The sequence below is a fragment of the Hemitrygon akajei genome, chromosome 8 (genome assembly GCF_048418815.1).
Source record: "Hemitrygon akajei chromosome 8, sHemAka1.3, whole genome shotgun sequence".
Taxonomy (NCBI): domain Eukaryota; kingdom Metazoa; phylum Chordata; class Chondrichthyes; order Myliobatiformes; family Dasyatidae; genus Hemitrygon; species Hemitrygon akajei.
The window spans coordinates 69,201,872-69,227,747 of NC_133131.1; the positions used below are offsets into that span (position 1 = coordinate 69,201,872).

At 45.9% G+C, this 25,876-nt stretch overlaps 1 protein-coding gene across 1 annotated transcript in view; it reads left to right on the forward strand.

Annotated features, from left to right (window-relative positions):
* LOC140731960 (peptidyl-prolyl cis-trans isomerase FKBP5-like) overlaps positions 1–25,876 on the forward strand; it is a 266,947-nt gene that overhangs the window by 166,536 nt on the left and 74,535 nt on the right. Inside the window, exon 3 of the mRNA XM_073053970.1 lies at positions 9,902–10,044. Within this exon, the coding sequence (XP_072910071.1) occupies positions 9,902–10,044 (143 nt within the window). The remainder of the gene's footprint in view (positions 1–9,901; positions 10,045–25,876) is intronic.

The following is a 25,876-nucleotide window of genomic DNA, read 5'->3' on the forward strand; positions in this document are numbered from 1 at the left end:
CCCACATGAAGGCAATGACAAACCACTTCTGTAGAAAGATTGGTCAAGAACAATCACGATCATGGAAGGACCATGGTCGCCTATGACATGAGACATGGTAGTCTACGCAAAACCGCCACCACAACCCATCTTTCTTCCTGACCGACACTGCTGGGCTGCCATTGGGCTGTCGGAGGGCTCACTGATGCCAGCCGCTACCATCACGTCAATCCGCTGCTCTGCTACCGGCATTTAGCGAGGGCCAGGTGATGGTCTGGGCATCCCCGGTGTTAATGTGGTGTTGGACCAGCGCCGTGCATCTGCAGTATTCGTCCCTGGCTGCGTGATGTCAAGGTGCTGGCCCACGCCGGCCCTCGCTGCCCCGCTGTCACGGCTCTCGCATGTCTGCAGGATCTCGCTGGAGGGCACTGCGGTAGTTCTGCCAACGTCGTCGCACTGTGCCGATGCGGTTGCTGATCACAGGGGTGTGTTGGGCCACTCTGGGGTGTCTGGTGGTAGTCCCTGCCTGGTCCACTTCCCGGAGCTGCCCTGCCCAAGAGCCATGGCTTCAGCACCAAGGTAGAACATTTTGCCCCCAGCGCTTCCACACGGGGCCCCCGGTGGGACTGCAGCTCCAGGCCAGTGATGCAGGACTCCCGGATGCCAGCTAGCCACCCCCCAATCTCCACTGTGTTTCTCGGCACTGTGATACACAGTCCCCTCTTCCCCCGTATCGCTGCACAGTCACCGGTGACTGTAGTCAGCTGGACTGCCGGCGTTGTCCACCCAGGCGAGCCGGCTGGTCCGTCTTGGGGAGAACATCGAGATGGATGATAGTGACGGTCGACCCCGTGTCCACCAACGCACGGCATCTGATGCTCCCCACCACGCAGTCCACGTAGAAGCCTTGCTCCTCACCCAAACAGCCCACCCGGAGGGGCGAAAATGGAGGTATTCTGCTGGAGGTCTCGAGCAGCGCTTCCCTCGCTCAGCATTTCCCGATGGCTGGGCTGGGCTGTGGCGCAGTGCTGGTGCGGGTGGCCTCACTACACTGGCAACGGGAGGCTCCCAGGAACGGTCCTCTGGGTCATCAGCTCGCACTAAGTTCTGTCGGGTCTGAGGAATGGTGAGAGCAGTCCAACAATGTGTGCAGGCGTGTGAGGTGAGCACCCAGGACAATGAGACCCGCACCCAACCTCAAGGGCTCCTTCACCCTCTACCTATTCCGAAAAGACCACTGGCACACATCTCCATGGAATTTGTCACGGGTCTTCGCCTTCCTGTCATGGTGGTAACAGTAGATCAATTTTCAAAGGCCTGTAAATTCATTGCCTTGGACAAACTTTCATCTGTCATGGAGACAGCCGAGATTGCCCTGCTCCAGGTCTTCAGGGTCCACAGACTTCCAGTGGACATTGTGTCAGATTTCAGTCCTCAATTCATGTCATTTTTGGAGGGCATTCTGTACGCTGACTGGGGCAACAGCAAGTCTTTCCTCTGGGTTTCACCCGCAGTCCAGAGGCCAGATAGAGCGGGTCAACCAGAACATGGAACAAACCCTAAGATGCCTGGCCTCTGAAAAGCCAGATGAGTGGTGCGACCATTTGTCACCGACAGCACTCTACAGCATTCTGCCCATCGGATGTTCCCATTCAAGTGCCAGTGTGGGTATTCTCCACCACTCTCCCCTGAGCAGGAAACCGAGGTTGGGGTTCCTATGGCCCAAGATCTCATCTGAAGCCGCTGGGAAAAATGGACTAAGGCAAGGGAGGTTTTGTTGGCCTCTACCCGGAAGGCTGAAATGAAGACTAACTGCAAGAGAAGACAAGGACCAGTTTTGCAGCCTGGGCAACGGGTCTGGCTGTCTACTCAGGTGGAGTCTAGGAAGTTGGTGCCCAAGTTATTGGAGAAAGTAAACCCAGTTACTTACCCGTTGCAGCTCCCCAAGATTCACAAGATCAATTCCACCTTCCACATTTCCCAATTAAAACCTGTAAGCACCAGTCCTTCAGTCTCACAACCATCTCTTCCACAACCACCCAGGTTTGTCGATGGGGAACAGGTCTTCACCTTAAAGAGAATTCTTGATTCACGAACAGTTCGGGGAGTTTGACACTTTCTAGTGGACAGGGAGGGATTTGGGCCTGAGCAATGGTGCTGGGTTCCTGAAAGGGACATCTTGGGTCTGGCCCTCATCCATGATGACCATCATCATCTCCTTGAGCAGCCAGGGTCATCACAAGTTGGCCATAGGGTAGGGGTCCTGTTGTGACACACACCCAACCACATGAGTCTCCAGGGTATACTCTCCGGAATATGGAGAGCTGGTGCAGCATCTTTAAAGATTGAGGCCCATCCTGCTAAATGGTGGCCATTTGTTGGCTCCAGGATTTTAGTATATAAAGAGCACCTGAATTAACGTTCAGCACTTAATCGTCAGCTCAACTCGAATTTTCGTCTAGCATCTAGTTCAATGGTTCAATGTATCAGCGATTCCATTTAATATCAGAGAATGTATACAGAATACAACCTGAAATTCTTACTCTCCACAGACATCCACAAAACAGAAGAAAACCTTCAGAATGAATGATAGAAAACTTGTCAGAACTCCCATCCCCTGCCCCCTCCCATACACAAGCAGCATCAACCCTCCCCCTCGCATAAAGAATCAGCATTCCCACCGCCCACCTTACAAGCAGCAGAAATCCCAAAGAGAGACCATAGTCTACAGTACATCAAAGACTAACTGTTCCCCCCACAGTCTCTCTCTCTCTCTGTCTCTCTCACTAACAAGCAGCAGAAAAACCCCAAAGAGAGACCATAGTCTACAGTACATCAAAGACTAACTGTTCCCCCCACAGTCTCTCTCTCTCTCTGTCTCTCTCACTAACAAGCAGCAGAAAAACCCCAAAGAGAGACCATAGTCTACAGTACATCAAAGACTAACTGTTCCCCCCACTTTCCAACACAGTGGGAGGGAGGTCTTTTCTAGCCAAGCAGGGCTTACACTTGCTTCTTTTCAGTCTCCGGCTAAACATCTACAATTAGTACATTAACCATGTCAATCATTTAGTAAGTTAGAAATTATCTTTAGCAAGGTAATTTTTGTTGTGTTCTTACACAACACCTTTCTGTTAGAGAAAGGAGAAACTTTTCTTGCCATTGCCCCTCCCTGTTACTCTTCCAGTTACTACAATCCTGCATTGTTGTCAGGACGAGTTGTAATGGGCTCTGTCAGCCACAACAGTGGTTCAGAAGGAAGGGAGCGAAGCTGGAAATCTGGGGCAGATTTAGCTGAGTTTAGAAGGCAGAAGATTACAAGAAGCTGGGGGCGTAGGGGTAGTAGACAGCAAGGAAGGTTACCAAAGCTCGCAGCGGGATCGGAACCAGCTTGAAAAGTAGCAGATGGAATTTAATGCAGACAAGTGTGAGTTATTGTACTTTGGGAGGACCAACCAGGGGAGGATTTGTGTGGCAAATGGTAGGATACTGAGGAGTGTGGTAGAACAGAGAGATCTGCAAATGCAGATCCATAATTCCTCGAGAGTTGTGTCACAGGTAGGAAGGTTCGTAAAGAGAGCTTTTGGCACCTTAGCCTTCGTAAATCAAAGTATTGAGTACAGGAGTTGGCATGTTATGTTGAAGTTGTATAAGACATTGAAGGGGTCTGGTTTGGAGTATTCTGATCGTCTACCTACAGGAAAGATATAAATAAACTTGAAACAGCACAGAGAAGACTTACAGGGATATTGCTGGGACTCGAGGATCTGAGTTATAGGGAAAGTATGAATAGGCTAGTACTTTATTCCAGGAGCATAGGAGAATGAGGGGAGATTTGATATACAAAATTATGAGAGGTAACTTTGAATTGGATTTTACTTTTTCTGTGCTGTAGTGTTCTATGACTCTATGGCTATGACAAAGATTGGAAAGCAAGGACTTCGTAAATGTTAAAACAAGGAGTGTTATAAAGAACCTGGTGAGCTGAGGGTAGAGATAGACATATGGAAATATGACTCCATTATTATTAAATCATGACTTAAAAATAATTGGTAGAAATTCAACTCAACTTTTTGGCATAGCTTTTAAATGGGTTGGGGTGTGTTAAAAACAAAACAGGAAAGAGTTATAACGTTGGACAAGGAAACAATTATGTTTGTGAAAGAAGAGTATGACCAGGGTCATTCTGGCTGAATTTAGCAACAGAAAAGGACCAATCACACATTTGAGAAAGAACTACAAAACCAGTAAATGAAGAAAAACAAGAGCAGACAAGCAGGCAAACTTGTGAGAATTGCAGAAAATGGTATAACAACTGTATATTCCAAATTCCTCGGACAGTGACTGGAATAGGATCCGTTTAACAATATGTGAGGTGCAAATTCTTAAAATGAATTCAGGAAATCTTTTACCTTGCCAGCATGTCACAAGGGTTTCAGTGATACTGATTGTTATGTTTCATAACTCCAAAACACAAAACCTAATTGAATGGAAAACACGAGAGACAGGAAACAACTCATGTCCAGTTTCATTTTTACTTCAAGTGAGGGGTGTACATAACATGTGGTAGCATCTTGACACATGCAATTCACTTATTTTTACATAAAATGCATAATAAATTATTTAAACAACAAAGAATGCTCAATCAAACAATATATACAATATTACTCAAATTTTAAACACACAACAGTGTTCTCCCAGATTTGACAGAATATGAAGAAGGACAAGGATTGAGTAGGAATAAGAGTTCCCATTGGTGGAAAGACCAGCTTTGTGAAGCTGATTTTGTAACTTAGTGAGAATCACTTAGAAATTTCTACTTAAAGGTAACTCTTCATCAGAAAAGTGGAAGGCGTTCAAAAGTTGCTCAGAGCAAAAATGGATACACAAATTTCAAACTTTCTGGATGTCAAGTCACATAGGGGATTGGTCATGGAAAAGGAGGGTAAATATTTATTTAAGCAAATTGTTTTCCATTATTTTGCATACAGCCAAATATTGGAACAAGCCAGTGATCTCAATCTCTTTCTAGTTTAAGACCCAGCATTCTCAAAGTCAAGGTTATTGTTATATGCACAAGTACATGCAGGTTGGTTTCCAACTCCAGGAGGGAGAATTTCTAGAGTGCCTGCAAGACTGCTTTTTAGAGCAGCTCGTGGTTGAGTCCACTAGGGGATCAGCTATTCTGGATTGGGTATTGTGTAATGAACTAGAATTGATTAGAAATCTTAAGGTAAAAGAACCCTTATGGCCAGTGATCATAATATGATCGAATTTACACTTAAATTTGAGAAGGAGATGCTAAAGTCAGATGTATCAATATTACAGTGAAGGAAAAGGAATTACAGAGTAATTAGAGAGAATTGATTCAAAAAGAACGCTGGCAGGGGTGATGACAGAGCAGGAATGGCTGGAAATTCTGGAAGCAATTCAGAAGGCACAGGATATCTACATCCCAAAGAGGAAGAAGGAAGTATTCTAAAGGAAAGATGATATGACTGTGGCTAACAAGAGAAGTCAAATCCAACATAACAGCCAAAGAGAAGGCCTATAATAGAGCAAAAAATAATGGAAAGTTGAAGGATTGGAAAGCTTTTAAAAGCCACCAGAAAGCAACTAAAAAATTCATTAAGAAGATATAGATGGAATATGAAAGTAAGTTAGCCAATAATATTAAAGAGGATACCAAAAGTTTCTTCCGATACATGAAGTGTAAAAGAGAATTGGGAGTGGGTATCGGACCACTGGAAAACAATGCTGGGGAGGTAGTAATGGGGGACAAGGAAACAGCGGATGAAATGAATAAGTATTTTGCATCAGTCTCTCTGTGGAAGAAGCTGGCAATATGTGAAAATTCCAGGTTTCAGGTGGCATGAAGTGCATGAAGTTACCATTAATAGAAAGAAATTTCTTGGGAAACTCAAAGGTCTGAAGGTAGATAAATCATCTGGACCAGATGGTGTACATCCCAGGGTTCTGAAAGAGTGTCTGAAGAGACTGCGGAGGCATTAGTAATGATCTTTCAAGAATCACTAGATTCTGGAATGGTTCCTGAAGACTGGAAGATTGCAAATGTCACCTGACTCTTCAAGAAGGGAGAGATGCAGAAGAAAGGAAACTTTTCTTCTTTGTCGGACCTCAGTGGTTGGGAGGATGTTGGAGTTGTTTATTAAGGATGAGGTCTCTGGGTACTTGGAGGCACTTGAAAAATAAGTGGTAGTCAACATGGTTTCCTGAAGGGAAAATCTTGCCTGACAAATCTGTTGGAATTCTTTGAAGAAATAACAAGCAGGATAGACAAAGAAAAATCAGTTGGTGTTGTGTACTTGGATTTTCAGAAGGCCTTTGACAAGGTGCCACAAGACTGCTTAACAAGTATGAGCCCATGGTATTACAGGAAAGATACTAGCATGGATAAAGCAGTGGCTGATTGGCAGGAGGCAAAGACTGGGAACAAAGGGAGACTTTTCTGGTTGGCTGCAGGTCATGTCTGGAGTGAGGAAGGCAAATGCAATGTTAGTATTCATTTCAAGAGGTCTAGAATATAAAAGTAAGGATGGAATGTTGAGACTTTATAAAGCTCTGGTGAGGCCTCACTTGGAGTATTGTGAGCAGTTTTGGGCCCCTTATCTTAGAAAGGATGTGCTGAAATTGGAGAGGGTTTAAAGGAGGCTCACGAAAATGATTCCAGGATTGAATGGCTTGTCACATGAAGAGTGTCTGATGGGTCTGTGCTTGTATTCACCGGAATTCAGAAGAATGAGGGCTCATTGAAACCTTACGAATGATGAAAGGCTTTGATAGAGTGGATGTGGAGAGAATGTTTCCTTTGGTGGAAGAGTCTAAGACCAGGGGACACAGCCTCAGAATAGAGGAGCCTCCTTTTAGAACAGAGATGAGGAGCAACTTCTTTAGATTGATGAATCTGTGGAATTCTTCACCACAGACAGCTGCAGAAGCCAAGTCATTATGTACATTTGAGGCAAAGGTTGATAGATTCTTGATGGGTCAGGGCATGACGTGATACTGGGAGAAGGCAGGAGATTGGGACTGAGAGGAAAATTGAATCAGCCATCATGAAATGGCTGAGCAGACTCGATGGGCCCAATGGTCCAATGTGCTCCTATATCTTATGGTCTTGTGGAGACATGTATGTACTTTAATAATAAATTTACTTTGAACTTTAAACAAATCCCTGGTTATAGTTCTGTAGACCAAAAGATTCAGTCCAGAAAATGCTGCCCTTGTAATCAGGGAGCCCACATACAAAAAAACAAGAATGTGGAATGTTTCTCCTGACCACAAAGCACAGAGAAAGAAATTCCATTCTGGACAATAGCCAGCACTCCTCTCCCAATGGTACACAAACAAGTAAAATAATATAGTGTCATCAGTAATACCGCAAAAGAGGAGATTACCAATAATGGCATTAAAATTACCAATTCACTGGTGCTCGATTTGGATTCCACAGGGAACATTCAGCTCCTGACCTCATCACAACCTGGTCAAAGCATGAAGCAAGGGCCTGAATTATGAAGTTGATGAGGTGAGACTGGTTGTTAGAAAACCAGAGGTTATAGAGTAGCAAGCGCAGAACCTGGGCCCACCATGCCCATCTTCATGAACCCTATTTGCTTGCCATTGGAACCACATCCTTGTAAGACTTGATATCTAAAATTTGATATCAGGTCAGTAAGTATTAAAGTCCATGGGAATCTTGACAAAAACTCTTACTTTATTTGCTTTTTGCATTGCACAAAGGAAGATGGTTGCATTTATGGGGGAAAGTCACTTCAACCTCAGAACATTGGTTTGGGAGTACTTCAGGGCAGAGTTTTAGCTATCTCCATCCTCTTCATCAAAGACCCTCCCTCCTCTATTCCTGGATGATAGAGTAGTGTTCAGTTCAACTGACAGTATTCCCCAGATAACATGCATGATCCCCGAGTGAGACTTGAACCCACAACATTTTACCTCAGGCAAGGGATGCTCCTTCAAGACACATAGCTGATTTAAGAGTTGTGTGTTTGACCACTTACGTAAATAATAGTTAAGAGACTGCTATTTTTCAATAAAAGGACAAGATTATTCTTGACAGTTTATTTCTCTGAGGAATGTTCTTGAAAATGTTAGCTTGGAAAGACCTGTTGAAGAACATGGAGCAACATTGTAAAGGAAAATAAAGGAGAGGCCTTCTTATGTTTCATTCTCAACCAAAAGTTATGTTCAAGGCTGGGGCGGAGAATTGGGCTAACTGCTTGTCACTGGGATTCTGACCAATGTTCCCTTTAACTAATTGCTGAGGGAAAATGTGAAATAAAAACAGATATTCACATTCCAATATGTCTATCCATGCCCTCCTCCACTGTCATGTTGAGGTCACACTCAGTTTGGAGGAACAACACTCTATATGCCATCTGGGTAGCCTCCAACCTGATGGAACTTCTGGTAATGCCCCCACCCCTCTCTTGCTTTCCTCTCTCACCTCATCTCCTCACCTGCCTACCACCTCCCTCTGGTGGTCCTCCTCCCTTAATTTTCTTCCATGGCCTTCTCTTATTGGAGTTCCCTTTCTCCAGCCCTGTATCTCTTTCACCAATCAACTTCCCAGCTCTTTGTTTCATCCCTCCCCCTTCTAGTTTCACCTATCACCTTGTGATTCTCCCTCCGCTCCCCCCACCTTTTAAATCTACTCCTCATCTTTTTCTCAGCAGTCCTACCGAAGGGTCTTGGCCCGAAATGTCAGCGGTACTTTTTTCTGTTGATGCTGCCTGGCCTGCTGAGCTCCTCCAGCTCTGTGTGTGTGTGTTGCCTGAGTGTTTCCAATATTGTCTTTTTCATTTGACATTCCTCCATCTGCAGTTTATTTAGGTTTTACTTCATGTTGGGAAATAATTGTCTTTCAGTAATTGACATCAAAGTCCACCCCTGTCAAATTCCAGTTCACCCTATCAGCATACGTTCCGGTTACTTCTTGCCGTTAGCGACCCAGTAAATGCCTCTGTGTTAGCTGCTTCAAACGTTGTTTGTGATCAGGAGTTCGTATTCAAGACATCCTCTGGGGATGAATTTTCACATGAATTGCTGATTGGTTCTGGCAGCTAATTTTAGATGGTTATGAGGGCCTCTCAGAATCTTTTAAAGTCTCGGCCAATTTGATGCTTAGAGCACAAATGGAGGGATGGGTCAATCAATCCCCAACCCCTTCAAATCCCCAAACCTGTCCCACCATCTAACATGATCGTGGCAGATCCTCCCCAGTCCTCATCTCCTCTTATGTGCCAGTTCTCTTATATTTAATGGTGGCACAGTAGCATAGTGTTGAGCACAATGCTTTACAGTACCACTGACCTGGGTTCAATTCCCGCCACGGTCTGTAAGGAGTTTATGTGTTCCCCCGTAACCGCGTGGGTTTCCTCTGGGTGCTCCGGTTTCCTCCCACATTCCAAAGAAGTATCAGTTAGTAGGTTAACTGGTCATTGTAAACTGTCCTCCGATTAGGCTAGGGTTAAATCGGGGGTTGCTGGGCAGCGTGGCTCGAAGGGCCAGAAGGGCCTGCTTTGTGCTGTATCTTAATAAATATTTATTTTTTTAAATGTTACCTTCTCCTTCCCCTTAAATAAAGTATTAAACAAGAAGTGAATATTACCACTGGCCACCAAGATCCAGCAAACCCTGAGACTCACACCAAAATGTGGCCTCGATGATACGGTCTCCACAACCCTTCAAGGCAGAGAATCCTAAATTTCATCACCCTCGGGGAGAAGAAACTGCAGTGCACCTCAGATTTGAACAATTACCCCCAGCAACCACTTTTCCCTTTCTCTAAATTACTTGGCTTTCTCTCTTGCCGGAGAAGTGAGCCCATTGCTCTGATATTTTTAAATACTGTACCTGCAGAAACGTATATTTCCTTTTATAGGCCAAGTGTTAAAAGCATGGGACCTGGGAGTGGCTTCAATGAAGAAGGGGGAGATCTGTCAGTTGATCTGTAAGCCAAACTATGCCTATGGGACTGCTGGAAGCCCACCTGAAGTCCCTTCAAACTCTACGTTGCTCTTTGAGGTAGGTGTGCCTTATTTTTCTGGCTCTTACAATGTCAACCTTGATGTCCAATCACTAGAGAACAAGCGTTCCCAATCTGGGGTCCACGGACCCCTTGCTTGACGGTGTTGGTCTATGGCACAGCAAAGGTTGGGATCCCCTTCCACAGTGCGTTACAGTCAGAAAGGTCAAGCGGCAGCATGTCAGCACACAGCAAGGAAACGGCTGTGACAAGATGCCAACCATCAGCACCCAGTCACACTCAATCTGCTCCAGTATCTCAGTCAGGCTTATTTTCACTGACATCTCGTGAAAGTTGTTGATTTGTGGCAGCAGTACAGTGCAAGCCATAAAGATTATCATAAGTTATAAATATGCAGAAATAAATAATGCAAAAGAGGAGTAGTGACATAATGTTCATGGGTTTATGGACCATTCAGAAGTCTGATGGCAGAAGGGATTAAAATGTTCCCAGAATACCGACTGTGTGTCTCCAGGCTCCTGAACTCCCTTGCTGATAATAGTACTCCTCCCCTTGTTCCCATCAGCTCCCCCTAGATTCAGACATTCATCGGCAGACTGGGAAACGATTTCCCCTGGCCAGTTAACCAATGCATGTGTTTCAGATGCTGCTGCAAATCAGAGAATAGAAACATAGAACCATAGAAAACCTGCAGCACATTACATGCCCTTCGGCCCACAAATTTGTACCGAACATGTCCCTACCTGAGAAATTACTAGGCTTACCTATAGCCCTCCATTTTTCTAAGCTCCATGTACCTATCCAAAAGTCTCTTAAAAGACCTTACCATATCTGCCTTCACCATCGTTGCCGGCAGCACATTCCATGCACTCACCACTCTCTGTGTAAAAAAACTTACCCCCAGCATCTTAAAACTGTGTCCTCTGGTGGCAACCATTTCAGCCCCGAGAAAAAGCCTCTGACTATCCACACAATCAATGCCTCTCATTATCTTGCATACCTCGATCAGGTCACCTCTCATCCTCTGTTGATCCAAGGAGAAAAGGCCGAGTTCACTCAACCTATTCTCATAAGGCATGCTCCCAATCCAGGCAACACCTTGTAAATCTCCTCTGCACCCTTTCTATGGCTTCCACATCCTTCCTGTAGTGAGGCAACCAGAACCGAGCACAGTACTCCAAGTGGAGTCTGACCAGGGTCCTATATAGCTGCAACATTACATCTCGGCTCCAAAATTCAATTCCACAATTGATGAAGGCCGAAACACCATATGCTTCTAAACCACAGAGTCAACCTGCGCAGCAGCTTTGAGGGTCCCGTGGACTCAGACCCCAAGATCCCACTGATCCTCCACACTGCCAAGAGTCTTACCATTAATACCATCTGCCATCATATTTGACTTACCAAAATGAACAATTTCACACTTATCTGGGTTGAATTCCATCTGCCACTTCTCAGCCCAGTTCTGCATCCTATCAATGTCCCACTGTAACCTCTGACAGCCCACCACACTATTCACAACACCCCCAATCTTTGTGTCATCAGCAAACTTACTAACCAGTCCCTCTACTTTCTCATCCAGGTCATTTATAAAAATCACGAAGTGTAAGGGTCCCAGAACAGATCCCTGAGGCACACCACTGGTCACCAATCTCCATGCAGAATATGACCCATCTACAACCACTCATTGCCTTCTGTGGGCAAGGCAGTTCTGGATCCACAAAGCAATGTCCCCTTTGATCACATGCCTCCTTACTTTCTCTATAAGCCTTGCATGGGGTACCTCGTCAAATGCCTTGCTGAAATTCATATACACTACATCTACTGCTCTTCCTTCATCAATGTGTTTAGTCATATCCTCAAAAAATTCAATCAGGCTCGTAAGGCACGACCTGCCCTTGACAAAGCCATGCTGACTATTCCTAATCATATTATACCTCTCCAAATGTTCATAAATCCTGCCTCTCAGGAACTTCTCCATCAACTTACCAACCACTGAGGTAAGACTCACTGGTCTATAATTGCCTGGGCTATCTCTACTCCCTTTCTTGAATAAAGGAACAACATCTGCAACCCTCCAATCCTCCAGCACCTCCCCCATCCCCGTTGATGATCCAAAGATCATCACCAGAGGCTCAGCAATCTCCTCCCTTGCTTCCCACAGTAGCCTGGGGTACATCTCATCTGGTCCTGGCAACTTATCCAACTTGATGCTTTCCAAAAGCTCCAGCACATCCTCTTTCTTAATAGCTACATGCTCAAGCTTTTCAATCTGCTGCAAGTCATCACTACAATCACCAAGATCCTTTTCCATAATGAATACTGAAGTAAAGTATTCATTAAGTATCCCTGCTATTTCCTTGGGTTCCATACGCACTTTCCCACTGTCACACTTGATAGGTCCTATTCTTTCACATCTTATCCTCTTGCTCTTCACATACTTGTAGAATGCCTTGGGGTTTTCCTTAATCCTGCCCGCCAAGGCTTTCTCATGTCCCCTTCTGGTTCTCCTAATTTCCTTCTTAATCTCCTTTCTATTAGCCTTAGAATCTTCTAGATCTCTAACATCCTCTACATAGCACCATCCAGAGACAGAGAAGCAGTTTCAGCAACAGGTTGCTATCGATGCAATGCTCCTCAGACAGGATGAAGAGATCAATACTCCCCAATGCCATTCGGCTTTACAATTCAACCGCCAGGAGTAAGATATGTTAAAGTGCCGGGGTTAGGACTCAATGTATTTAAGTAAACTACTTAAGAACTTTTTAAAAGCTATTATTAATGCTTTTTGAGAGGGTGATTTTAGATGCATATCATATTTTTACTGAGTTAAGTATTGTATGTAATTAGTTTTGCTACAATAAGTGTATGGGACATTGGAAAAAATGTTGAATTTCCCCATGGGGATGAATAAAGTATCTATCTATCTATCTATCTATTACCTAGCTCTCTGAACCTTTTGTAAGCTTTTCTTTTTGACTAGATTTATTACAGCCTTTGTACACCACAGTTCCTGTACCCTACCATAATTTCCCTGTCTCATTGGAACGTACCTGTGCACAAATATCCCCTGAACATTTGCCTGACATGGTCCTGTCTGGCAATTCCCCATTACCTCTTTAATTGAGCCTTAAATCCCCTTGCCTGATTTCCAATCGTTCCCAATTCAGCTAATTACACACACCTGCTTCCCATCAGTAAATGCAGGATAAAAACCCTGGAATCACAACAAGGAACTGCCAGTTTGTTGGTCAACTCTTGTGTGCGTAACCTTGTTTCATGGTTATTTAGGACTGGTCTAAGTTCTGCATCATCTCCCGGATTCTCTATGTGAACCTGGTCTCTGTATAAAGACTCTCCTGGATACCGGTTCTCCGTTTGCAGTGGTGCTAATGCCTGATGACTCTGCCTCAGTGCCTGTGTCCTGCACCTGGGCCACATCCTTGCAACAGAAAGAACTGGCCAAGAATGAACCCAGCGGTCATGGACTCCGTGCAACAGGCCCTTGCCAGCCAGGGCTACTTACTGGGCACCCACGACTAAGATTCAAGGCGGTCAGGGAAAACCTTCGTATGCTATCCATGAATGTGAGGAAGGTCAGTGAACAAGTGGACCAGGTGTCTGCTTCTCTTATGCTGTTCCCTCCAAGAACCCCGACTCACCAAACTGCACAGCCAGGGATAGCTATGCCCCTGGGATCGACAACACAATCCCCTCAAGAGCTGTATGTACCCGAACCGGAACCCTACGCTGGGGACCTAGGGAGGTGCTGGGCCTTCTTATTACAATGCTCTTTGGTCTTTGAGCTACAGCCATGTACGTACACTTCAGATAGATCAAAGATTGCGTATGTCATGGGGCTGTAACAAGCGGTTGCCTTGGCATGGACCACCGCAATATGGGATAACCGACTCCTTCCCCTCCTGTGTCTCTGAAATGCGGAAGGTCTTCAAACAGCCCATTTGTGGTAAGGATGCCGCAAGGCGCTTGCTGACTCTTTGTCAGGGTTCGCAGAGTGTAGTGAAGTGGAGTTTCAAACCTTAGCGGCTGACTCAGGGTGGAATGTCAAGGCCCTACGGGAGGTGTTCCAATAGGGCCTCTCAGATAAGATAAGATAAGATAAAAGATGAACCGGCAGCGAGGAATGACACAGACAGTCTGGACTCTGATCTCTCTAGATAATCAACCTCGGGAGTGTCTGAGAGAAGAGACTAGCTCCTCAGGTCAGTCCACGTCCCATCTTACCATCTTCAACCAGCCCTAACCTCACTCTCCCTTCCGTTCCTCACAGAGCTCCCGCTCCTGCTGTTCTGGTGAGTCAGACGACACTCCCTTCTGTTACCCAAACCCAGATAGATAGATAGATAGATAGATAGATACTTTATTCATCCCCATGGGGAAATTCAACTTTTTTTCCAATGTCCCATACACTTGTTGTAGCAAAACTAATTACACACAATACTTAACTTAGAAAGAATATGATATGCATCTAAATCACTATCTCAAAAAGCATTAATAATAGCTTTTAAAAAGTTCTTAAGTCCTGGCGGTTGAATTGTAAAGCCTAATGGCATTGGGGAGTATTGACCTCTTCATCCTGTCTGAGGAGCATTGCATCGATAGTAACCTGTCGCTGAAACTGCTTCTCTGTCTCTGGATGGTGCTATGTAGAGGATGTTCAGAGTTATCCATAATTGACCGTAGCCTACTCAGCGCCCTTCGCTCAGATACCGATGTTAAACTCTCCAGTACTTTGCCCACCTGGCTACTGTGTATTATCAACAACAGTCCCTGTCCCTACCCACCTTGGTGGATTCCGGTGCCAAGGGCAACCTGCTGGACAAGGACATAGCCTCCCAGGCCAGAATACCTCAGGAGCCATTAAATACCCCTCTGGAGGCCCGGGCACTGGATGGAAAACTGCTGGCTCAGGTGACCCACAGTACACTGCCCCGACCTTGTTTTTCTCTGGAAACCATCAGGAGGAGGTACAGTTCAATCTCATCCATATGCCTCAAGCCCCTGTAGTCCTAGGATACCCATGGCTGAACCGCCACGATCCTCACATCGACTGGCCTACCGGGAAGATAGCCAGCTGGAGCCCATTTTGCCACGCCAACTGTCTGCAATCAGCCCCATCTCCCAGGGAGACTAAAGCGACCCTGCCTGCCCCGGAACCCCTCAACTTGTCCAGAGTCCCCACAGAATACCATGACCTGGGACAGGTATTCCGCAAACAACAGACTCTTACCCTGCCTCCCCTCCTCCATCGACCTCCTCCCCGGGGCCTCACTACCCATCAGTCTTTATAACCTATCCTGACCGGAGAGGGAGGCTATGGAAAAATATATCAGCGAGTCTCTCACGGCGGGCATTATTAGACCTTCATCCTTCCCGGTAGGTGCCAGTTTCTTCTTTGTAGAAAAGAAGGATGGGTCACTTAGTCCTTGATTACTGGGCCTCAACAATATAACAGTTAAAAATAAGTACCCACTACCCCTCATCAATTCGTCATTTGAACCACTTCACAGAGTCACCATCTTCTCGAAGTTGGACCTTCGTAACGCATATCACCTAGCCAGGATGAGGGAGGGGGACGAGTGGAAGACGGCCTTTAATACAGCTCCGGGCCACTTTGAATACTTAGTCATGCCGTTTGGCCTCACCAATGCTCCCGCTGTTTTTCAAGCCCTAATCTATGATGTACTGAGGACCTCTATCAACCGCTTCGAATTCGTTTACCTGATGTTATCTTAATATTTTCTAGCAGCCCCCAGGAACCCATTCACCATGTCCGTCTAGTCCTCCACAGACTGTGGGAAAACCAGTTATTTGTGAAGGCGGAAAAATGTGAGTTCCACGTCCCTTTGGTCAGCTTCCTGGGCTATATCATTGATAGCGGGCAGGTGAGGGCAGATCCCAAGAAGATCTGGGCAGTGGAAGAATGGCACTTCAGCAGTTCCTGGGGTTTGTGAACTTCTACCACTGACTTATCAGGGTCTACAGTCGAGTGGCACACATCTGGGTTCGTCTGCCACCCTGGGAGTGATCAGACCCTGGATCTCCTGAACAGACACTTTTGGTGGCCTTCCAAGGAGGCAGATACCCGTTCCTATGTCTCTGCATGTTCCGTCTGCGCCCGTGGAAAAAGCCTCCCATCGGCCACCTGCGGGATTACTTTGTCCTCTACCTGTCCCTGGTCATCCCTGGTCACACATTGCCCTAGACTTTATCACCGGTCTACCCCCTTCCTGTGGAAACACCACTGTCCTCACCATGGTAGACTGGTTCTCCAAGACGGTGCACTTTGTAGCCCTCCCAAAATTGCCTTCTGCTCAGGAAACCACAGACCACTTTGCCCGCCAAGTCTTCCACCTCCACAGAATCCCTGTGGACATCGTCTGCGATCGAGGTCCCCAGTTCGTCTCGCAAGTATGGAAGGCCTTCTGTCAAGCCTTAGGTGCATCAGCCAGCCTGTCATCTGGCTTCCACCCCCAGACGAACGGGCAGACGAAACAGGTCAACCAGGACTTGGAGGCAACACTACGTTGTGTAACAGCAAACAACCCATCGACCTGGAGTCACCACCTCCTGTCAGCTGAATACGCCCACAACTCTCTGGTGAGTTCTGCCATTGGGAGGTCTCCCTTCAAGAGCTCCCTTGGGTACCAACCCGCACTGTTCCCCACGCAAAAGAGGAGATTGCGGTGCCGTCTGTTCAGGACCAAATCGATCGGTGCCTTATGGTTTGTGAGGAGACTCACACGGCCCTACTCAGACCAGCAAATCGCAATAAGAAAACTGCCAACTGACAGCAGACTCCAGCGCCTGAGTATCAACCTGGGCAGATGGTGTGGCTTTCATCCAAGGACATCCCACTCAGAAACGAGCCTAGGAAACTCTCCCCTCACTTCATGGGACCATTCAAGGTCGAAAATACCATCAATCCCACAGCAATCTGGCTTAAACTCCCGAAGTCTATGCACATCCACCCTACATTTCACATCTCTCAAGTAAACCAGTTTCCGTCAGCCCCTTGTGTCCTCCGACCAAAACCCCTCCACCCATCTGGATCATCGACAACCGTCCGGCAGCTACTAGATGTGCGCCGTTAGGGCAGGGGCCTCCAATACCTAGTCAACTGGGAAGGGTACAGCCCAGAAGAGCTTTCCTGGACCCCTCCCTCATCCAAGATTTCCATCGGGAGGATCTGGACAAGCCTGCAGGATCGCCTAGAGGCTCCTGTTGATGGGGGGGGGGGGTACTGACATGGTCCTGTCTGGCAATTCCCCATTACCTCTTTAATTGAGCCTTAAATCCCCTTGCCTGATTTCCAATCGTTCCCAATTCAGCTAATTACACACACCTGCTTCCCATCAGTAAATGCAGGATAAAAACCCTGGAATCACAACAAGGAATTGCCAGTTTGTTGGTCAACTCTGGTGTGCGTAACCTCGTTTCATGGTTATTTAGGACTGGTCTAAGTTCTGCATCATCTCCCGGATTCTCTATGTGAACCTTGTCTCCGTATAAAGACTCTCCTGGATGCCGGCTCTTCATTCGCAGTGGTGCTAATGCCTGATGACTCTGCCTCAGCGCCTGTGTCCTGCACCTGGGTTTGTCCCCAGCCACACCCTTGCAACATTTGCCACATTTCTTCCATTTTTCCCTGAGAACATTTGTTTCCAATTTAAACTCCAATTTCCTGCCTGTTAGCCTCATAATTCCCATTACTCTAATCAAACACTTTTCTAACTTGTCTGTTCCTATCTCTCTCCAATGGTATTGTAAAGGAGACAGAATTACGATCACTATCTCCAAAATGTTCTCCCACTGAGAGATCTGACGCCTGACCAGGTTCATTTCCCAATTCTAAATCAAGTACAGCCTCTCTTGTAGGTTTATCTACATACTGTGTCAAGACACCTTCCTGAACATACCTAACAAACTCTACCCCATCTAAACCCCTTACTCTACGGAGATGCCAATTGATATTTGGGAAATTAAAATCTTCCATCACGGCAACTCTGTTATTATTATTACACCTTTCCAGGATCTGTTTCCCTATCTGCTCCTCGATATCCCTGTAACTATTGGGCAGCCTATTCAAAATAAAACACCCAGTAAAGTTATTGACCCCTTCCCGTTCCTAACCACCACCCACAGAGACTCTGTAGACAATCCCTCCATGGCGTCCACCTTTTCTGCAGCCGTGACATTATATCTGAACAACAGTGCCACACCCCCACCTCTTTTGCCTCCCTCCCTGTCCTTTCTGAAACATCTAAAACCCAGCACTTGAAGTAACCATTCCTGTCCCTGAGCCATCCAGGTCTCTGTAATGGCCACAACATCATAGCTCCAAGTACTGATCCACGCTCTAAGCTCATCCGCTTTGTGCACAACACTCCTTGCATTAAAATATACACATCTCAAACCATCGGTCTGAGCGCATCCCTTCTCTATCACCTGCCTATCCTCCCTCACACACTGTCTCCAAGCTTTCTCTATTTGTGAACCAACTGCCTCTTCCTCCGTCTCTTCCATTCGGTTCCCACCCCCCAACAATTCTAGTTTAAACCCTCCACAGTAGCCTTAGCAAACCTCCCCACCAGGATATTGGTCCCCCTGGGATTCAAGTGCAATCCATCCTTTTTGTACAGGTCACATCTGTCCCAAAAGAGGTCCCAAAGATCCAGAAATCTGAATCCCTGCCCCCTGCTCCGATCCCTCAGCCACTCATTTATCCTCCACCTCATTCTATTCCTATTCTCACTGTCACATGGCCCAGGCAGTAATCCCGAGATTACTACCTTTGTGGTCCTGTTTCTCAACTTCCTTCCTAACTCCCTGTAGTCTGTTTTCAGGACCTCTTCCATTTTCCTACCTATGTCATTGGTACCAATGTCATTGGACCTCTGGCTGTTCTCCCTGCCACCGCAGGATATCTTGGACGCAATGTGAAACATCCCAGACCCTGGCACCTGTGAGGCAAACTACCATCCGAGTTTCTTTCCTGTGTCCACAGAATTGCCTGTCTGACCCCCTGACTATAGAGTCCCCTATCACTAATACCATCCTCTTCCTTTCCCTCCCCTTCTGAGCCACAGGGCTGGACTCTGTGCCAGAGGCACGGCCACTGTTGCTTCCCCAAGGTAGGCCGTCCCCCCCCCGAACAGTACTCAAACAGGAGTACTTATTGTCAAGAGGTACAGCCAGTGGGGTACTCTCTAGTACCTGACTCTTCCCCTCCCCCCCCCCGCCCCCCGTCTGTGACCCACTTGTCTGTCACCCGAGGCCCCGGTGTGACCACTCCTCTCTGTCACCTCCTCACCCTCCCTGACCAGACGAAGGTCATCCAGCTGCATCTCCAGTTCCCTAACTCCGTCCCTCAAGAGCTGCAGCTCAATACACCTGGTGCAAATGTGGACGTCTGGGAGGCTGGGAGCCTCCAGGACCTCCCACATCTGACAATGAGCACAGAACACAGGCCTCACACACATTACTTCCTTTCCGCAACTGGTAGACCTACCTCACCTCGTCCCATTACCATCTAAGCCCGTTGAGCCAAAGCTCTGTCACTCTGCTGCCCGCTCCGAATGGGGCCCGCTGGATATGGCAGTCTTCTTTTTAATCCTTTCACACTCTGCTGGCTGACGTCACGTGCCCGTGCAGTCTTGCCTCTCTTTTACCCCGAGTAGTAAAACTGCCTTCGCTCCGGAAATCAACCAGAACCTGAGGGGAAAGCAATGCCATCCCAGAGGGAGTGTGTGGGCTCCACACAGACATCATCAGAGATCAGGGCTGACGAAAATGATTCTGGGATTGAAGGACTTGTCATATGAAGAGCATTTGATGGTCTGGGCTTGTACTCGCAGACGAATGAGGGGTGACCTCATTGAAACCTGTCGAATGTTGATAGACTTTGATAGACTGGATATGCAGAGTGTTTCCTGTCATAGAGGAGTCTAAGGCCAGAGGAATAGAACATAGAAAACAAACAGCACAATACAGGCCCTTCAGCCCACAAAGCTGTGCCGAATATGTCCTTACCTTAAAAATTACCCAGGGTTACCGATAGCTCTCTATTTTTCTAAGCTCCATGCACCTGTCCAGGAGTCTTTTAAAAGACCCTATCGTGTTCACCTCCAGCACCATCGCCGGCAGCCCATTCCACTGACACTGAACAGAAGGACTCAGCATAGAGGGATGTCCATTTAGAACAGAGATGAGGAGGAATTTCTTTAGCCAGAGAGTGATGAATCAGTGGAACTCATTGTCACTGGTGGCTGTTGAGGCCAAGTCAATGGGTATATTTAAGGAAGAGTGATACTTTCTTGATCAGTCAGGGCAGGAAGGGATACGGGGAGAAGGCAGGAAATCAGGGCTGAGAGGGAAAATGGATCAGCCTAATTTTGCTCCAATATCTTATGGTCTTATGGTTTACATTGTTGGAACTGTGAGGCAGGGTTCTAGCTGTTACATCACTGAACAACCCACCTTACTTGTTCAGTATAGTGCATTTATCCCAGTTATCACCTACCCATTTACCTCCCGTGTAACTTTCTGCGATTTATAAACATGCATTCTAAGACCTCTGTTTCTCAATACTTCCCAGTAATTTTCCATTTATCATGTGTGTCCTAGCTGTGTTTGACATTGTCCCGCCTATTCACCAGTGCATTACAACCTTGTTAGAGGCAGCCAATTTCTTCCTCAGTAACAAGTACACAGCCATTTCGTTTTTCTAAATATAGCACACAGAATTATGTCATTGACAAACGAATATCCTGAACACCTAGCACTAGAATTCATTGTGAACATCCCACACACACTTAAAGTACTTATTGATTATTATTTATGTCTTGCGTCTAAGTTAATATAGGATCAGATCTTCCACTCTCCCTTGGACTTTATGTTCTTGTTTAGTGTTGGCTAGGGTGATATCTGGGACATGTCAAAAGCGAATCTCAGATATCACCCAAGATACCCAAAGTATCAAACAGCCTCCAGTCCTGTTGACTTAGACCATCAGACTATAAGACATAGGTGCATAATTAGGCCATTCAGCCCATTGGGTCTGCTCTACCATTTTATCATGGCTGATCCTTTTCCTTCTTAACCCCATTCTCGTTCCTTCTCCCCATAACCTTTCATGCCCTGACTAATCAAGAATCTATCAACCTCCTCCTTAAATACATACAATGACCTTGCCTCCATAGCCACCTGTGGCAATGATTCCACTCTCTGGCTAGCTCCGACTCTGTTGTACGCCGAATAGACGAGGACAACTTGGCTGCTCCAAAGAGCACTATGTGAGGTCATTTCTACCCTTGGCCATTAGACGGGCAGACTATTATTTAACTGGGGAGAGAATTCAAAGCTCTGAGATGCAACGGGACTTGGGAGTCCTCGTGCAGGATACCCTTAAGGTTAACCTCCAGGTTGAGTCGGTGGTGAAGAAGGTGAATGCAATGTTGGCATTCATTTCTAGAGGAATAGAGTATAGGACCAGGGATGTGATGTTGAGGCTCTATAAGGCACTGGTAAGACCTCACTTGGAGTATTGTCTGTAGTTTTGGGCTCCTTATTTAAGAAAGGATCTGCTGACATTGGAGAGGGTTCAGAGAAGATTCACTAGAATGATTCCGGGAATGAGAGGGTTAACATATGAGGACCGTTTGACCGCTCTTGGACTGTACTCCTTGGAGTTTAGAAGAATGAGGGGGACCTCATAGAAACATTTCGAATGTTGAAAGGCATGGACAGAGTGGATGTGGCAACGTTGTTTCCCATGGTGGGGGACTCTAGTACGAGAAGACATGACTTGAGGATTGCAGGGCGCCCATTCAGAACAGAGATGCAAAAACATTTTTTTTAGCCAGAGGGTGGTGAATCTGTGGAATTTGTTGCCATGGGCGGCAGTGGAGGCCGGGTCATTGGGTGTATTTAAGGCAGAGGTTGATGGGGATCTGAGTAGTCAGGGCATCAAAGGTTATGGTGAGAAGGCGGGGGAATGGGACTAAAGGGGAGATTGGATCAGCTGATGATGAAATGGCGGAGCAGACTCAATGGGCCGAATGGTCGACTTCTGATCCATTGTCTTATGGCTCTATAATGAGTCATCCTATAGCTGGGGAAGTGACAACCCCCTTCTGTTAGACTACTTGAGGTAACTTTTTTTTATTTTTTCCTACTTCTCTTCTAATATTTGTATATCTGTGTGCTTGTAATGCTACTGTGACACTGTAATTTTCTTTGGGATCAATAAAGTATCTCTCTATCTGAAGAAATTCCTCCTCATCTCTATTCTAAATGGATGCCCCTCTATTCTGAGGCAGTGCCCTCAACTTGACTTCTCTAGTCAAATTTTAGAAATACCAACTGGATCTCAGCCCTAAACCCACTTTGTGTTGGTTAGGTAAACCTCGCACACGATTGTCCAAGGCTAGACTAGTCTGTGCCAATCTGCCTCAACCAAGTTACTGCTATTTTACGTTGTTAAAAGTATTGTGTACGTGCAGCTAACTATTGTTGAAAGCATAAACAAACAAAATGAATAAGAGAAAGAAAGACAGGAGGAAGGCAGCAAGAAGGAGGAAAGGAAAAGGATGAAGGGGAAGAATAAGGGAGAAATGGGATGTTAACAGGGACGTGCTGGAGACAAAGAGCAAAGCAGCCGAGTCATGAGGAAATGGCTGAATGTAAGCAGAAAACGTTGTACCTGAAATACTGACGCCGCTCCTCTCTCCACAAGTGCTGCCTGCACTGTTTTTGTTTCTTTTTTACAGTACCTGAAGTTTTTTTCCCAGTTTCACAAGAGGGCAAGGGAAGAGCGATAAGGGATTTCCTGGTAAGGGGAATAGACAGGAGCTACTGTGGCCGCGAGCAGGACTCACGGCTGGGTGTGTTGCCTCCCTGGTGTCAGAGCGGCTGCAGCACATTGTGGGAGAGGGAGTGAACCACCAGTTGTGGGTGTCATTGTAAGCACCAACAATGTAGGGAAAAATGCAGCAGCAAGTAACCAAATTTAGGCAACTCGGAGATAAATTTAAAAGTAGCACCTCGAAAATAATAATCTCAGTATTGCTTTCTGCGCCATGTGCGAGTCAGGAAAAGCAAAATAGGACAAAGGTGTGCTTGATCACTGGTACAGTAGGGAAGGTTCAGATTCTTAGGGGAATTGGAATTGGTCCTAGGGTGGGTGGGTCCAGAACAAATTGAACAGTCTACACCTGGGGTGGCAGGATGGAGATATGTCTCTACCAAAGACAATAAGGTGCTCTTTCCATCTACTAGCCTGCAGATCACCCTGGGGCAAGGTATAGCACCTGCTATCCCTCTGATCAGAGTCACGTGAAGCCATGGGAGCAGGTGGTGGATGGTCGTATGAGCAGCCAGTGCAGATCATAAGTCCTGGTTATGAAACCACTGATGCCAGGCAGGCATTCTCTGAAGAGTATTGATTATGGCTGAGGTCACCATCTTGTAAAGACACTGCCCAGAAGAACAAGCATGATCATGGAAAAGACCATGATTGCCCATGTCATACAAGATGGCACATAACAAACAAACAGCTGGGCAGGACTGGGATCGATGTCAGTGGGGGATTGTTTGCTAGTGCTGTTGGGAAGAGGAATATGCCAAAGCATGGGAATCCAGACAGAGGGGTAATGCAGAACCAAAAGCAAAAGTTAGAAAAAAGTCAGCGCAGAGTCCAAACAGCAAGTTCAAACAGAAAGTACACCAAATTACTAAATTCTACAATGATAACGAGTGTAAAGGTGTAAGAGTGTAATTTATCTGAATTCCGGTAGTGCTCAGAACAAGGTCAGTGAATTCATGACATAAATCAGTACAAGGGGTATGATCTGATGGCCAATACATAAGTGTGTTTGCAAGGTGGAGGTGAGGGGTTGGTCTTTGAGGAGAGGTGGAATTGCCTGGGACTATACTCATTGGAATTCAGAAGAATGAGAGGAGATCTTATAGAAACAGAAAATTATGAAAAGGATTGATGATTTGGAGGCAGGAAAGTTGTCTGCACTGGTAAGGAAGAGTAGAACCAGGAGAGATAGCCTGACAATTCAGAGGAATAGGTTCATGAGAGAGATAAGGAAAAATTGCTTTTCCCAGAGAACAATGAATCTGTGGAATTTTCTGCATAGCAGGGGAATTAGGAGTTATGGGGAAAAGGCAGGTAGGTGGAGAAGAGTCCATGGGCAGATCAGCCATGATCTTATTGAGTGGTGGAGGAGGCTCGATGGGCCAGATGGCCTACTCCTCCTCCTATTTCTTGTGTTCTTGTGTTTATTTAACATTGAACTGGAGACTCTGATAAGCTGGAGAAAAATCTTACTCTATCTGCTAACTAGACGGGATCAAAAGTTTCTGCAGTGCACTTAGAGGTAATTTATTGAGGAATCCTGCCCTTCACATGAACATACATCAGATTCATTTTATTCTGTTTCTGCCTTTTCCTTAGATCACACAAACCACTAATGTATACTGTTACACCCATTAGCTGTAGATTTCTATCTTAACATCTGGGACCAAAGTCAACAGTTTCTTTGAAAGTCTGACTTTTTCCACGTCTTGTGCCAATATTTAAGTCTTTTTGGTTTGGTCAGCCTCCTTTTTAGAGACTGTGCCTTTCAGCTTGGAGACTGTTGCATGAGCTTTTGGGAATTTGGCACGGGCCTCACAAGGGGCATTGTCTGCAGGAACTGCTTTGACATCTGACATTTAACTCAACACCAGCAAACCGTCACAGAAAACATTCCGTCCCTGAAATTATCAGAGAAAAAATAATCAGAAGAATTAGCCTTCTACTTTGATGCACTCCTTTTGGAAACAAGATTGGTGAACATCAGGCTTCAGGCATGTGTCATGCTTACAGCAGACCCTGGTGAGCTGGCAGTGGTCATGAGATATGCTGCTGTGTTGTACCTTTGGTATTTTTCTACTTCTCCTCAACTCCTCCAGGGGCCACTTTCCACCCACCCGCTTCTTTCCTGCATGAATCATCTTAGAAAGCTCCATCTCTACCGAATCAGTACTAAAATGCCCCACTGGGTGAAACAGGAGACAATGTTTACACTGAGAACTCTGTGCTCAATCTACTGATGCAAAGCCATCTTTGGATTAAATAAAAGCAGATGGTCCTGGGAAAAAATCAGCAGCTCAGGCAGCATCTGTGAAAAGAGAAACTGTTAAAATTTCAGGTTTTAAAAACTACTGTTGCAATTTCATTTTACATAAAATTTATATAAAAATTTCAGAAAGGGTAAGATGATGGAACAGATACCAGTCCTCATAAAGGGATCAGCAGTGGAAAGGGTGAGCAGTTTCAAGTTCTTGGGTGTCAGCGTCTCTGACGATCTAATCTAGGCCCAACAAACCAATGCAGCTACAAAGAAGGCAAAATAGCAGCTATATTTGATTGAGAGTTTAAGGAGATTTGGTACATCACCGAAGACACTCACAGACTTTTACAGTGGAGGGCATTCTAACAGGCTTCATCACCATCTGGTATGGAGGGTGGGGGGAGCTACTGCACAGGATGAAATAAGCTGCAGAAGGTTGTAGACTCAGTCAGCTCCATCTTGCTCTCTAGCCTCCCCAGCATCCTGCTCATCTTCAAGGAGTGATGCCTCAGAAAGGCGGCATCCATCACTAAGGAACCCCATCACCCAGGACATGCCCTTTTCTCATTGCTACCATCAGAGAGAATTTACAGGAGCCTGAAGACACCCTCTCAATGATTCAGGAATAGCTTCTTTCCCTCTGCCATCCAAAATCTGAATGGACGTTGAACCTCATTAGTCTTTTTTTTCACTTATTGCACTGCTTATTTAATTTAACTTTAAA